This window comes from Epinephelus moara, chromosome 23 (genome assembly GCF_006386435.1).
Source record: "Epinephelus moara isolate mb chromosome 23, YSFRI_EMoa_1.0, whole genome shotgun sequence".
In the NCBI taxonomy this organism is placed as follows: domain Eukaryota; kingdom Metazoa; phylum Chordata; class Actinopteri; order Perciformes; family Serranidae; genus Epinephelus; species Epinephelus moara.
Window position 1 is genome coordinate 24821885 of NC_065528.1, and position 16126 is coordinate 24838010.

The 16126-nt window shown below is 43.2% G+C and overlaps 1 protein-coding gene across 2 annotated transcripts in view; it reads right to left on the minus strand.

The window, feature by feature from the left end:
• Nucleotides 1-16126, minus strand: part of si:dkey-97m3.1 (fatty acyl-CoA reductase 1) — an 81612-nt gene that overhangs the window by 11504 nt on the left and 53982 nt on the right. For both annotated transcript variants that reach the window (XM_050036757.1, XM_050036756.1), the window contains exons 4-7: nt 10227-10406; nt 7205-7382; nt 2883-2927; nt 2314-2432 (exon numbers count right to left, since the gene is read on the minus strand). In XM_050036757.1, coding sequence (XP_049892714.1) covers nt 2314-2432; nt 2883-2927; nt 7205-7382; nt 10227-10406 — 522 coding nt within the window. The remainder of the gene's footprint in view (nt 1-2313; nt 2433-2882; nt 2928-7204; nt 7383-10226; nt 10407-16126) is intronic.

Here is a 16126-nt window from a genome sequence, read left to right on the forward strand (position 1 = left end):
GTGACTTTCAACGTGGCATGGTTGTTGGTGCCAGACGCTGGTGCTAGTCTGTCAGAAACTGCTGATCTGCTGGGATTTTCACACACAACCATCTCTTGGGTTTACAGAGGATGGTCCCAAAAAGAGAAAATATCCAGTGAGTGGCAGTTCTCTGGGTGAAAATGCCTTGTTGATGCCAGAGGTCAGAGGAGAATGGCCAGACTGGTTCAAGATGATAGAAAGGCAACAGTAAGTCAAATAACCACTGGTTACAACCAAGGTCTGCAGAAGACCACCAGTGTACCCATCTTCTGATGGCTACTTCCAGCAGGATAACGCACCATGTCACAAAACCCAAATAGTCTCAAACTGGTTTCTTGAACATGACAAAGAGTTCACTGTACTCCAATGGCCTCCACAGTCACCAGAGCTCAATCTAATAGAGCAACTGTGTGATGCACAGTCACCAGAGCTCAATCTAATAGAGCAACTGTGTGATGCTATCATGTCAATATGGACCAAAAGTTTCCAGCACCTCATTGAATCTATGACACTGAAGGCAAAAGGGGTCCCACCTGGCACTAGCAAGGTGTACCTAATAAAATGGCCAGTGAGTGTACATATGGGCTGAGAAACTAAGGGATAATACATTAGCCCCTTAAATTCAGAGGAGTGGAGTCACAAGTTTCAAACCCAGAGTTTTTAGGTTTATCGTATCCATTATAATCTCGTATCAAACTGGAGTTGTCTGCTCAGCTTTTCCCTCCATATTCTCTCCAGCATGAAAACTGACTCCAGCCCATTCTGGCGAATTAGTGAGTGAGACATTTCCAAGGAAAACTCTTGTCATGACCCACAAATAGTCCATTCCTTTGCACTGATTTGACTTTCTGACTCATTTTTTTTTATTGTCTCCGTTCGGCTGGCTGGATGAGTTTAAGCATTCGCAAGACGAGTCCCTTGGGCAAGACTTAAGACAGAGGGCAGTAGGGCATTTGCCGTAAGGGCTCCACAACTGTAGAGCAACTTTCCATTGGGAATCTGACGAGCCACCTCATTGTCCTCCTTCAAAACCTTTTTAAAAACCCATTTTTTTCCTTTTGAATAGAGTTGTTTGTTTGTTTTATGCTATTAGTAGTAGTATTAGTAGTAGTAGACAGCTCAGAGTGTGATAGAGTTCCTCTCCAGCTCCTCTCTTTAAACCTGTGGTTAAACTTTACCAAAAGGCACAAACAGCTAGTCTGAGATTTAACACAGTTTGGACTTTTGGACTCTCATCATGAGTTACCTTTCTTGTAAAACCTTTTTATCACTTCAGACTTAAAGCAATAAGGATGTTATGTTATGTTGGAACTTAAATCTCTGTCCAACAGAATGCACATTAGACTGACACCAGGTATGCCTCGGCACACCAGTCAAGTTTACATCCATGTCACGTAAGATCTATCAACCAACGCAGTTTCAAGATGTGCAAACAAGATTAGTGTCACCAATTTAGTATCTGATCAAATGTTTCCCTTTCTGTTCCTGAGATATGATGTTGAATAATGGCTGGAAAAGTGTTTCATGCAGAACATTATGATGTCACAGTGAAGTTGACCTTTGACCTTTTGGATATAAAATGTCATCACTTCAGTATTTTATCCTCTTAGACATTTGTGTGAAATTTTGTCATAATCAGCATATGAATTCTTGAGTTATGGCCAAAAACATATGTTGTGAGGTCACAGTGACCTTGACCTTTGACCACAGAAGGTCAAAGGCCCACAGTTTATTCTTCAGTCCAAGTGAATGTCTGCGTCAAAATTCCCTTAAGGTGTTCTTGAGATACCATGTTCACAAGAATGAGACAGATGCAAGGTCACACTGACCTTGATCTTAGACCACCAAAATCCAATCAGTTTATTGTCGAGTCCAAGTGGATGTTTGTGCCAAATTTGAAGAAATTCCCTCAAGCTGTTCTTGAGATATCGCATTCACAAGAATGAGATGGATGCAAGGTCACAGCAACCTTGACCTTTGGCCCTTTACCATCAAAATCTAAGCAGTTCAGCCTCAAGTCCAAGTGAATGTTTGTGCCGAATTTGAAGAAATTCCCTGACAGATACTACAGTACTACTCCGTTGGCATTACACTGTCGGGGCCTTGCTATTATGACCGCTCACTCTTCAGCTATCAAATCAAATGCCTCCCAATACACACCGCCTACATCTCCTTTCTCAATCAGAAATACGCAGCAACTCTGAAGCTAGAAACTCTTGAAATGGCTTTTCATCTGGACTTTGAGACGAGGGACCCAGGTTCACAGATTTCAGCACTGGGTGTGGCACTGACCTGTGCACAGCAGTGTACCAGCCAGCAGCCAGGGTGAGGTTGATGACCACGTCCACGGGGATCAGGTCAGCCACCGCGTCGTTGTTGGCTCTCATGGTGCGCAAGATCCCCTTTCCAGCCTGATTACAGAGGAACACACAAGTCTTAAGACTCCAGACTTTTATGTGGTGAAATGCTTTCAGGTTTAAAAGGAGAGTTCACCTGAAAATCCAAGAAACATATATTTCCTTTTACCTGAAGTGCTGTTTATCTGTCTAGATTGTTTAGGTGTGAGTTGTCGAGTGTTGGAGGTATCGGCCATGGAGATGTCTGCTTTCTCTCAAATATAATATTCCATTTTCCCCAGTTCTTTTTAAATGTATTCTCCTTAACTCTCAAAACGTATGTCAACTTTTCCATCACTAAAATTTCTTGGACAATTTCTAGCCAGTGTTCCTGTTTTGGGGGGATTTACCCTGATTCAGTACTTCTGTGAAAACTCAATAAAAACGCAAGTGAAAGAAAGAGGAAAAGTATGTATTTAGGATTTTTGGGTGAACTGTCCATTAAGAGCATCATTTGTTACTTACAGCTATAAAGACTCCACTTGGCCCGTTGAAGTTGTCGATCCAACCCTGAGGATGAGAACATAGAACGTGTGTAAATCCTCAGAACTTCTCTTGAGTCAGATTAAGTCACAGATCCTGACAGCAGCACACACTGTATGTAGTTGTGTACACGTTCTTGTGTGCTGAATCATCTGTTGAAGGTTCTGTTACTTCCTGTGGTGGGAGACCAGGGGACGCTAGGAAGCAGTGATTGTCAACTTCAATTAGAGCACATTAAATATGGATGAAACCACTGGTTATAGACTGCCGCAGTTTCCAACATGTGGGACTGGAGAGCCATTATGTGGTCGAGGCCGAGCTTGTCCTGAGTCTAATAATACGCTCTGGCACAGATGAAGCGCATGAGAGGTGGTTTTAGCAGCACTACAATCTGTTAATGGCTCCATGCCCGGCCGAAGTGGCACACAGATCTTTGAATTCATATTCTGCATCATATATGTTGGTTAAACGGTCGATTTCTGGAGACATGGAGTCACAAACTGACAGAGCTAGATACATATTGTGGTTATAAAAGCACCACACATTAACACAAACATATAAATAGGCAGTACCATCCCCCTCCCCCCCTCTTGCCTCACAGCGCCTACTGGCACGAGCTGCCAAGGCGATTGCATGGCCAAGCGTGAGCGAGGCCTTTTGAAGAGTCGCTGCCAGGCCGGGCTTACAACTGAAGGCTGAGCACAGAGCCAGGGACTGCTGTCAGAGTCCCAGCGTGCACACGAGGCCTACATTTCTCTGACGCCAGATAAACAAGGACTTCCCTGGGTTTTTGTGCTATTTCATTTATGCAGCATCATCTCTGAATCTCCACAAGTGTATGTTTCATCGTAAGGTTCTGAACGACCTTCAGTATCTAAAGAGTAGCTCTCATCTGAATGCATACAGCAGTAAAATAATGACAGTGATGACCATGATTCAAAAACCTCTCACAATCTCAAGAGAGCTCGAAGGAGTATTTTTTTCTATGATCTCTAAGTTGATTTATGGGCATTTATTAACGATGGGCATCGCAGATAAAAGCATCTTCAGAAAGTGTAATGCCGGCCTTTTCAAGCAATTTCACTGTCGCAGACAAACGTCCAGTATCAGAGTAAAATCAGGAGATTTATCTCAAATGGTGCATCAATCATTTGGCTCAAGTTTAAGTTGGTCATAAAACTCAGTCTGAGCTGTCTTACGTCTGTCTTTTTCTCGCCTTGACGTTCTAGCAAGATCAAACATCCATCCAAAGCACCCCAGACGTCCCTCTCCCCAGCAACACTTTCCAGCTCCTCCTGGGGGACCCCAAGGTGTTCCCAGGCCAGATGAGATATGTAGTCCCTCCAGTGTGTTCTGGGCCTGCCCCTGGGCCTCCTACCACCTCTAACAGGAGGCGCCCAGGAGGATCCTGATCAGATGCCCAAACCACCTCAACTGACCCCTTCAACACAAAGGAGCAGCGTCTCTACTCCGAGCTCCCTCCAGATGTCCGAGCTCCTCACCCTATCTCTAAGGCTGAGCCCAGCCACCCCACGGAGGAAACTCATTTCAGCCACTTGTATCTGCAGTCTCATTCTTTCAGTCACTACCCAGAGCTCATGACCATAGGTGAGGGTTGGTACGTAGATGGACCAGTAAATCGAAAGCTTTGCAAAATCAAACATAAGTAATATTATCGTAAGTTTCTAATCTTGGGACATGCAAATAGTGAAGAATAGCTGCAGCACTGAACAGGAAGCAGCAAACTGGGTAGACAATGAACATGGAGGGGACTCTGGGAGGTGCAAAAATATCAACAAGTCTTGGTTCCCTTGTGCTGTGGAAAAGGAGGAAAAACTGGTGGAGTTGTGGAGTGAACAGTATTTAATTCGGCGTGTATCTGATCCACCAATCAGCACTTATTTTACTGAGAAATCTCAATTTCTGAAAAGGTGTTACGGTGTCCTCCCACTAAAATAGCGCACCTAACCAATGGAAGCTGGTGGCGAGGCAAAAAAATCCAAAATGTAAAGTTGGTATGCAACGGCAGTTTATTCGTATGGATTCTATTGATACAAAATTGACAAGAATACTGCGAACGTGACGCCTTTTATCTTGTGTTTCTTGGGTTAAGTGTTCTTGCAGACACATAAGGAATTATTAATATGTCATAGTTCTTACAAGACGTTTGAACTATTATTTTCCACCAGGAGCAGGATGGGAAATAATCTCTGAAGAAATCAAGTTGTAGTCTCGACAATAGTGACCCAGCAAGATCCCCAGTCTTTGCAAAATCTTATCGTGTGTCACTAAAATCTCAGATTGTCTGTAGATGTGACAGGGTCAGAATTTAGTCTTTAAAATGTCTTTTCAAAGTCTTGCTGTGTAGTCAGCATAAATCACACTAAATCCAGAGAGCAGGAAGATCGTACTCCTCACATTCTCCATCTTTAGTCTTCTATTGTACGTATCTGTACATGGTTTTCAAACACTTCTGTTCAGCCTGGTGTCCTTCTTTTCACCTGTTATGTCTATTTCTGTAGATGTACAGTTCACTGAAGGAAACAAAAACCAGGGTCACACTTGTTGAAAGCAACAGGGTTGAAAAATGACAGTTTGGACTAACTGTTCCTCTCAACTGCTGATCACAAAATTGCTATGTTATGTAAAGATCACAGCTGAAACAGCGGCTGATATTTCCTATTTGCTTCCTGCAGGAAGTGCAAAGTGATTCAAATCCTCAGCTATGTGAAATGCAAATGTTGAAGTTGTCGGGGCGCCTGCAGCACACGCAGCTTGGCTGAAAGCTGCTTAAATCTTGGAAGTGATGCAAAGTTCAACTTTCACAGTTTAAGTCTTCTGGCCTTTACATGAACTTCTCTGCACTCCTCAACTTCACACAATCAATGTCACATTCAGCACGTCAGGGATTCTCCGCCCTCAGTGTCCCGTTTCAGCCCTCCGCTCCACCCTCAGCTCTCCAACCCCAGCAGCTGTTTTGAGTCAACTGCAGGTGACTTGGTTGAATCACATGTCTGCAGCCAAAGGTTTCTACAGTCAGCTAAAACTAAACTAAAAACTTCAACTGAGTGTGAAAAAACATTTAAGCTAACTGAAATAAAAATTAAAAACTAGACTTCAGAATTAAAAATGGAAACTGGCTGAAATGATACTATGTAGCTACAAAACTAAACTAAAAAATATACAGGTAATGTCTGCAGTTTGTCCCTGATAAACTAAATCTGATATTGAAACTAATAAAAACTGAGAACAAAAAATAGATGCCAGTTGGCCACTGGTGAGCATCTGCTGCCCTAGTCCCTGCAATGTGTCCTGCACTGTTGGCTTTTTTTTTTTTTTTTCCGTCGTCAGAGACAGCGGAGCCTGACGGTGAATGAAATCACTCTGACTGGCAGTTCAGCTCAGCGCACAAGATGAGAAATGAAAGTGAGGAAAGTAAACAAACAGCTAAAGTCAAGAGGGAGTGAGACCAAAGCTTGTTACATAATTTAAGATTAACTTTTTAGTCACTGAGCTCTGGAGCTGAAACATTTTGTGATGGTTTGTGTTATTTTCACTGGCTAACGGTGAATATACTCTGTTCTTTCAACACTGGATTTTGTTGTTAACGTGTGTTTTTTTGTACAACATTTGCCGAAGGTTTCATGGCCACAAAGACCTAAAAACACAAGTTTACTAGCAAAGTGGGATATTTTGGAATCCACCATGTTGCGCTAGCCCTGTTACTAATGAATTTGGGGGTGCAGAGTTTCTACTGGAGTGCTAACAGGGGGATGTATTTGTTTGGGTGCTGAGCTCATTTCCTCTATCTTTTTTTGTATAACCTAAACCTACTGGTGGATGAGTTATTTATGAGAATATGCTAAGTAAAAAGGGGTAGGTATAATCAGCTTGACCTTCAGCCCTACATCCTTTCAGTCTATATTTTTGGATTCTCTCTCTCTTTTTTTTTTTTTTTACTTTTAAAGCCTTGTTGTTATTTATTGTTATTAAGGACTGAAATAAAATACTATATATACACTACTATTGTCAGTTTTTCTCCAGAATCCCTGACTCAACCTTTAACCTGTGTGCTTTAATGCTTGATTGCTTCAGATAAACCCCACAGTGGCGCGGCGCTGACCTGCGAAGGATCACGTCAATCAGTATCTTATTTCCATTTGTTTTACTGTGACAGGACACATGATGAGCAGGGGATCAAGACAATGTGACCCGAGTCACTCAAACATGCTGGTTATCATTTACCACACAGCCAGACGTATATCTCTCTAGCTCTGTGAGAGTAAAACACTCAGCGGACTCACAGGGAACGGCTCCTGCCAGCTGGCGCCCACTATGGAGGGTCTGATGATGGCGATGTTGAGCTTGTCTTGTTCCTGCTGCACCACGTACTCGGCCAGGGCTTTGGTGTAGGTGTACGTGTTGGGCCTGTCGCCGATGAGCCGCGGCGTGATGTCGCGCACGATGCCGTCATCCATCCACCTGAGGACAGACAGGAAGTGCTCGGTCAGAGAAACAATGTTCTTCGATGTTGAACTTTAAAGCCATTACATACAGAGCAGTGTCAGTTACAAGTGAAACAGCAGTTTCTGTTTCTTATCTTCTGTTGCGTCAGACCGTCCACACTGATCAGATCAGATACAGACACAACTTGGTGATTCATCTCTTAAAAATACAAAATGTTCCACAGCTTTATTCTAACAAATGATAAATAAATGTTAAGACAAGTCATTGGTGTTTAAGACTCAGAGAGATGTGTTGTTTGGAAAGTCTGAAAGCAGTGAAGAGCTCTTTTTAAACTCTCCCCACATCTCCACTCCACGTTTTTAATTAAACTGGCACTACTGGTATTTACAGGAGCCCTGAGAGGCAAGTGAGAAATTAAAAAAACAATCTGGAGAATCATTTTCTAAGTCTGATCTAAATTGTTTTCTCTCGTGTGTATGACTTAAGAACAGGTGGGATAAAGTTTGTTGCCAGGATTATCTTTCCAAGTTCCGTGTTTTTACTTTTCATCTGTGAAACCACTGAAAAAAAAGTTTTGCAAGGATCAACTTTCTAGGCTACTTTTTTTGGTCTTTGAAAACAGGTGAAAAAAGGTTTGGTAGGCAATTTTTTTTTCATTTCTGAAGTGTTTGTTGTTGTAATACTCATTTCAGCCACAAGAGGCTGGAGTGTACCACTTCCCCATGTTTTAAATGGCAATCATTCATGTTTTCTTTCAAGTGAGTTTTAATTTCTTCATGCACTCTGTCATGTCTTTCTTTTGGCTAGAGATGTATTTTAATCAGCACTAATCTACCTTTTTAAAAACTTTATTAGTAAAACATCCCAGGCATAAGGGGGTAAAAGTCCCCATCACCATGACTTGGGGCCTTTCCCAATACCCCCCCTTAGCCCTACCCCTACATTCGTGCGTTCTCGCGAGGGGTAGGGGTGTCCCAATTCCTTTTTGCGTGTAGGGGTAGGGGGCATAACGAGGGGTAGTGGGTATGAAACTAGCCCTTCGGAGCGAGGGATTTCAGATGCTGACTTGCCAGCGAGGGGGAGACGCCGCCATGGCTACCACCGAGCAAGAGACGGGGAAAAAAGTTCATACATAGCTAACGTTACCGTCGTCAGGTTGCTTGTTAGCTAGCTAGCTTGCACTATCTGGTGTCTGTCATCTGTCCTGTTCTGCAAAATTGTCGGATTTTTCACATTACGATAACACGCCAGCTAGTATAACTATGCTGCCTCGTAATGTTAGCTGGTTAGCTAGCTATCTAGCTAGCTAGCAGAAGTCCCCTGTCATCTGTCATTCATCAAACGAAGCATGATGAATACAAACGTGATCGGTAGGATGAACTCAACCGGAGACTCCATTGTAGATGCCGGTTGGAAATGTAGATGGCTCGCAGCTTCCTATTTAAAATAGTTACGTATGCGGGAACGTAACCGACGCGGTGACGTAGTGAGTGGTGTCCCAATTCCTAGGGAAAGATTTCAACCCCTACCCCTTGTTGCTTCATTTCGAGGGCCAAGGGGTAGTGGGCAATGGCTAGGGGTAGGGCCAAGGGCTAAGGGGTAGTGGACAAGGGGGGGTATTGGGATTGGTTTAAGTAACCGTAACAGTGTTTTTCACTTGTTAGCTAACGAGCTAACAGCTAACATCTGTATAGCTAACACTTACAGCAGATCAGCACGAAATACATTTCTAGCCGAAAGAAAGACACAACAGTAATGATACATGTGTATGTGTGTTGAGTGCACAGAGAAATTAAAAGTCACCTAGGGAAAAAACATCAGTGCTTTTGGTCCTGTTCAGAACATGGGGTAGTGGTGCACTTCAGCCCCTTGTGGCTAAAATGGGTATTACAACTACACTAAAAAAAGTGACTTTTTCTTTTTTTTAAATGCATTTCAAGGATAAAAAAAAAACTGAGGAATGTAGAAAGATTCTGGTAAAACCCCTTTTTACTTTGTTTAATACTGCCACAAGAAAACAAACACTTGAAAAAAAGGATATGGCCAAAAAAACAAAAACAAAAAGAACTTTTTTCTCTTGGCAAAACTTTTTTTTCTCCAGCTGTTTCACAGATGAAAAAATAAAAATTAAGTAATATAGAAAGATTATTCAGGCAAACCGTAATTTCCTCCTCTTCTTAAATCCTAAACACAGGACAGGAAACAATTTAGACCAAACTTAGAAAATGAATCACCAAAAATTCTTTCACTCATGTGTCTCTCAGGGCTTCCGTAGCTACACATAAAAGCAATGTTTAGTTTTCTGTAGCCCACATATGCTTCATTATTGCCAGTGAATTTCAGGACTGGGTCAGCCTGATGAGACTGAATTTCCATTTCAGTGTACTTCTTTGTATTGAATTCAGTGAATAATTCAATGAGGGTATTAATTAGTGATTTGAAACCAGGCTAAGACTGGATATCAGTTCTTAGAAGTGTTGAGAATCAAAAAGTTGTTCAGATTCTTCTTTGGTCTTGTTTAGCTTTAAAAAACAACAACAAGATATTTCCTGACCTTTTTTGGGAATCAGGAAAACACTGTTGACATCTTTTCGTAAATGAAAAATGGTTTGTTGAGAGAACATGTTTATATTCCCAGGACCAAGAAACAAATATTGTTTTAGTATCAGTTTTGAAAAAGGTGGACACAACTTTGCTTTCCAGGTGTGGCTGCGAACTTGTCTCATGAACTCTTTAAAATTATGATTAGCTTTCATAAACAGAGTGCTTGTTCATCCTGTCCTGCACGATATAAATCACACTGAACAGGAATTGATTCCATGTCCTCTGGGCACAAAAACCAGCCCTTCATCCACTCACTCCAGAGACTCGATGAGCTTCTTGGGCTCCACGGGCGGCGGGTAGATGACCTCGTCGATGTGCTTGCGGTTGCAGTTTGCATAGGCGGTGGAGATGTGAACGAAGGCCTCGAGGTGGTGCATCTGCTGGGCCAAGCTGAGGAGCTGCTGCGTGGCGATCACATTCAGCTGCAGGGCGTGTCTGCCGGAGAGAACAGAGATACACAACGTCAAATAGTGTGTGGGAGGAACGGGTGTGTGAGCGAGAGGTTTGTGTGCACTCGAGATTAAACGTGTGTGTCAGGGAAAAGGCTTTGAGGGTGTGTGTGCGTTTGCCAGGCTGCTAATAGTATCTGTGTCTGAGGGTTTGCATGCGAGAACGTTGGTGTTTGCTGACTGCTGAGCGTTTTCCATACAAATGAGAATTTGCAGACTCGTGGAAATCTGCAGAACATGATTATAAGCCGGAGCAGAACGACACGACAGGATGGTGAGACACGAAAAAAGAACAGGAGGGAGAGAGGACGAGACAGAACCAGAGGGGGGAAAACATCTGCTCTCCTCATAAATGTGTTAGTCTCATCATTATTTTCACTCAACGCAGCTTTCAGCTTGCACTGCCACTCATCCAGCCACGAGCACTTCAGCTAACACTCGACGCGTGCGAGTGCATGCAGGGCTGCACAATTAATGGATTTCAGCTCACACTTTCACACAAACTTTTAGCAGAGAAATCTGATGCTGTTTCTCCTAAAGGACAGAAGCTGTTGTACGTTGCTCAAACCGTAAAGCCAGTTTTGACCTATCCAAGTAACTGACGTGACAATTCTGCCGAATTAACGGAGAGATGTGGTGCATCAAACCAAGTGCTACTAATTTCTCCATAAAATGCATCAATAAGTGACAAGACCGCATTAAACCGTGTGATGAAGTGTGCGTACTGAGACGGAGGAGGAAACAAATCAAAGATGTTCGTGAGAGAGACAAGAAAAAGAGCAAAGAAAGTCACAGGGCTGCCCCGTGATAGTCGACCGAGGTCATTAGTCGGTAAGATTTCATTGGTCGCTTAGTTGCAGAAAAAAAATTGTACAGCATGTGTACGGCCTCTGATTTCCAGGGCTGGTACCTGCAGTTATTCCACAGGCTAGTTAATAACATGTCGGGCAGGAAATCCAAAGTGTGGGATCATTTTGAGAAGGTGAAGGACGAACCCAAGGTGATATGTAAACTCATCTTCATTGGTCGACTACAAACATGACGTATCATCTGAAACATGGAAGTAGCTACATGCCCATTAGCCCACAGCGTCATTAACAGGCGGCTCGCTCAGTGTGTGACGTGCACTTGTAGATAAAATATAGGCCTATATTAATGAAGGTTCATTAGTACGGTTTTGTATTTCTCTGTAATGTAGCACAGTGTTAACAATGTTACTGATACTATTCTTTCTCACACCTTCAACTCAAACCATTGTGTTGCCCCGTCCAAAATATTTAATCTAATAATTACATTAATATCGTAAACATGCGGGTGACTAGACGACTAATGGCCCTACATGATTACTATCGGTCGACTAGGAAAATTCTTTGAGGAAGCAAGGAAGATGAGGCACATTTATCCAACTCTTGTCCTGACAATAACTCTGATTACAGAAGCAGAATCATTCTAAAATGTTTTCCTAAACTAATTGAGAGAAACATAAATGTCGGTTCTGGTTTAATCCTGAATGTTGGAGCTCTAACCTCCTGCGGATAAACACACACCAACACATCCCGTTTCTCTGCATCAGTGTGTAAACCTTCTGCATCCAGCAGTGGATCTGTGTCAGCTCCGGAGTGGAACAGCAATATACAGAGTCCATTTTCTGCCCGATGCGACAGTAAGAAAAACTGAGGGTCAGTTTAAAGAGACACTGCAAGATAGAGTGCTCCTCTGGCTCTGTGTGGGCGGTGCTCGCGAGGTGTGTGTGTGTGCGACAGGAGGAGGGAGCGTGTGTTGGTGGGCGATGGGTCCACCGGCATGAATCAGACGCGGTCAGGTGGTGCCGGCTTGTTAGCGGCTCGCACCGATAAATACAAGCAAAGTGGTGACAGTAATAGGGAGGGTGGCGCTGGTGCTTATTAGAGGACGAGCTGTGTGCGTGGGCACGCCGTCTTCCCACCAGCTTCTGGGATCACATACAGGGCGTCACACCGGCAGGAAAAGATGGGCTGTGCCCCCTTCCTGCATCTGACTCATCGCCCATCTGCTTTTGCTGCTATGATTCGGATGCAACAACTAGAGAGCTGTGTGGCTCTGATCTGAACTACAAGGCGCTGCCTCAAAGGATCATTTTATAACAACTTTCCTACATGTTGGGTCCCATTTTTGTAGTTTTTAACCATCGTTTCTGACACTACTATTGTACTCTGCAGATTAATTACTGAAATGTAGGAACATTCCTGCAATAAAGTCAGACAGGATGTAATAAAACTGCTCTATTTCTCATTACATTTCTCATCTTTGCCATTTTCTTGTGTTATACTGGAGAGTTTTTTCTCCTTGGGCCTATAAAACTTAATAACAATTTTACAAGAAAAAAGTGAGAAAAAAGGGTTTCTGTCGGATTGACCATGATAAAAAAGTGTTTATAGAGGTGAATTTAAAGGGTGACTTCAGTTTTTTCAACCTGGACCCTACTTTCCCCACATTTTGTGTCTAAGTGACTAATGGGAACAATAGCTTTTGAAATTGGTCCAGTGCTGAGTGAGAAGGCTGCAGCCGGCAGCCTCGAAACAGGCTGCAATGTAACCACTTGGGGCAACTGTGCACCATCAATGTACATCCACTAAAAGTGTTTGTTTTTGCCACTGACAGGCTCAGATTTTGGACAGGTGTTGGACAACATTATGGAAAGATACACCTTTTTGTTAAAGAGTAACATTCTATTTTTTTAACCAAAAACAGCCCTGAAATTGTTATCACCAAACTCCACTTAAATAAACAGTAATTTTATTTATTTTAAACACTCTTCATTTTAAAGTTGACAGAAACAAACTAAAACTCACAACATACCTCCTGGTTAATCTTTCCACTGTTAAAACAATCACCAACTCTGGTTTGGTTAAAATTGACCCTTAATTCACCCAGTTAGATGTCAAAATATGTTGGCTCTATACACGGTAAAATTACTGTTTATTTAAATGGAGTCTCGGGTGGGTTTGGAGATAGCGATTTCGGGGCTGTTTCTCTTTGACAAAAAGGCGCATCTCTGTAGGGATCCTTTACATAATGTTGTCAGATACTTCAAATAATAATCTGAGCCTGTCAGTGTCAAAAACAAACACTTTTAGTGGACGTACATTTGAGTGGTTACACTGCAGCCTGTTTGCAGCCATCTTGCTCAATATTGAACCAGTTTGAAAAATCATTGTTCCCATTAGTCACGTAGACAAAAAAGACATGTCCACCTTTGTTTTCGCTTTCCACTGAAGCCCCCGAGCAGTACCGTACAGTTCAGTTTGGTACGCAGATCTGGTAAAAGGTGGAGCTGTGAATACTGCAGTCTGTTTTATATGACATACACTTTTAGTAATAAGTGGATCTTTAAGCGTTTATATATATTAATTTTAGCCAGGTTATGTGAGCTGCATATATTCTAATCCTCACTCAGAGAAAAAAAAAGCATCGTGGAGCGTTGTTCCTGTGGGCTCCGGCAACAGTAAACCCCTGAGCTTGCCTGAGGAGGACTAAATGCACAAACCCGCTATTTTTAAATACCCCATGGAGAGAGACTCTCACTGCAGCCTGTTTTATTTTGTTCTGAAAATGTTGGCGTGCAGCCTCGTTCTGTGGGCGATAAACGAGGTGAAAACTTCTTTCTGTGTCCCACCAGTGGTAAGGAAATACAGTGAGTGCTGGACGGAGCAGTGAGTGGCAACAACCCCGCCCACATTGAAGGATACGGTTTGCAGTGGAAACGCTAGGGTCTAGGTACCATGTCTGAAGGGTTACTTTTGGTTCCAAAGGTACCATACTGAAAGTGTTTGGTGGAAACCAGTCGCATTTCTTGCCCTGTTAGACTCATGGTAAGTACAATGTTATTTTTTATGAAATGATGGCCAAAGCCACCAAAATAACATCCGTGTTTTATAAACAGGAATTACCCTTTAAGTGTGGATAAAGACCTGAAGAGGATAAAGACCAGCCGAGGTGTCAGCCCTGAACTGAAACCTTTAACAGAGCCGTCTGATTTATGCCCCGGCGCTGCTTACAAGGCTACCGGCCGCTACACATGAGTAATGACGGCGAGAGGTGACAGATGTGGGAGGGGAGCGAGAGAAAGAGTGAACATGGGAGTGAGAGCTGGATGAAGAGAAAAAGAGTTGAAGGCCACTCAGAGAGAAAGATGGAGGGTGAAGCAGCAGAGAGGGATAGAGAGGAGTCAGAGAGCCACAGATGGACCAGAGAGAGATGTGAGAGCAGTAACAGATCAATATAAAGCTGTGGAGGAGGAGTGCACTGCAGCAGCTTTACACTAACTGAGCGGTCACTCAAACCTAATCGAGGTCCCGCCTCCAGCAGCAGTCAAACACCACCTCTGAAGTGAGGTAATCCACCTCCACATATGCACGCATATTAAGGCTTCAACCATTTGGGAAAATAATCTAATTTCATTTTTTAGACCAACTGCTGTCAGGTGTGTATTTATCTCGTTACAGACACTTCCCCCCTCTCGACCTCCCTCTGACCCTCCAGGCCCTCATGAGTCTGGCGCGGCTGCCGGTGGACACCTCGTCTCCACGCTGATTGCGTTACACATGCGTCTGCAAGTGTGACGGGTCACAGGTACCCAGACTGTGCTCCAGACTTTGAGTCTCCCGTTACGTCTCACTTAGGCGTCTGGACCCAGGGGTGTGTGGGTCAGGGAGGACACCTGGCTGTGGGTGGCTGACCTCCCACCGTCCCTCATGCCCCTTTTACTATCCTTCAAAAGTCATCAGAGTGCAGGAAACAAAGTCTCTGAACCTTGAATTTTTCTGGGAGAGGAGCCCCCCCATCATCACAAACTTATGTCATGTGGTTGGTTGGTAGATACTTTACTAATCCTGAGGAAAATAAGGCACCCAGTAGCTTATTATCTGAAACTTTGGCCACCTTCTGACATTATAAAACCATATATATGACAGAAAATGAGGAAAAGCATTGTGGGTCTCTTTAGCCATGGTGCGGCTAATCTTTATGTAATAACAGCCTGCATCAACACTTGTGTATTTACACTGTGGGACAAAGTTGAGACATGTTTGTATATTTGAACATAGTCTTAAGTTTGTAGGCAGTGTAAACACACGCCTTTCCTGCTGTCTGTCAGCTCAGTGTCGGCACGGCGCTCCGATGCACTGACCTCAGACCAAACTCAGCGTAGTCTAAACTATGCTGTGTTTGACAGCAGTACTTCCACAGATGCACATTAAAGCTAAAGGCCAGGAGTGTTTTTAAATCGTCTGCTGTAACTGTGGCTGGCTGTGGTGCGGCTGCCTGGTAACAGAGAGCTGAAGCAGACACCAGCCTCTCTGAGGTTTGACAGGGAGACAAACTGAGGACGATATGGATTTTTAAAAAAACGCAAAAACGTGTAAAGTGGATTTTTATGGAGAATGAAATGTGCCAAAAGTTGGGTGAGCATTCTTATCGATTATCTCTCTCTCAAACTCAGTAGTGACTAAGTGGTTGGATGAAACGGATGTTATTTTGTAGAAGTGCGTCACTGAATCGCATCTGTGAAGGGGCTAAGATTATCGCATCCACTGGGTGTTGCATTTCCATCACTGCCAATCGCAGCTAATCAGAGATAGAGCCGATAAATACCCGTGGCTGCTGCAGAGTCAGATTGTTGATTGAAATCTCTCCCACTAAATACAAACGCCAGATGTTAGTGGATGT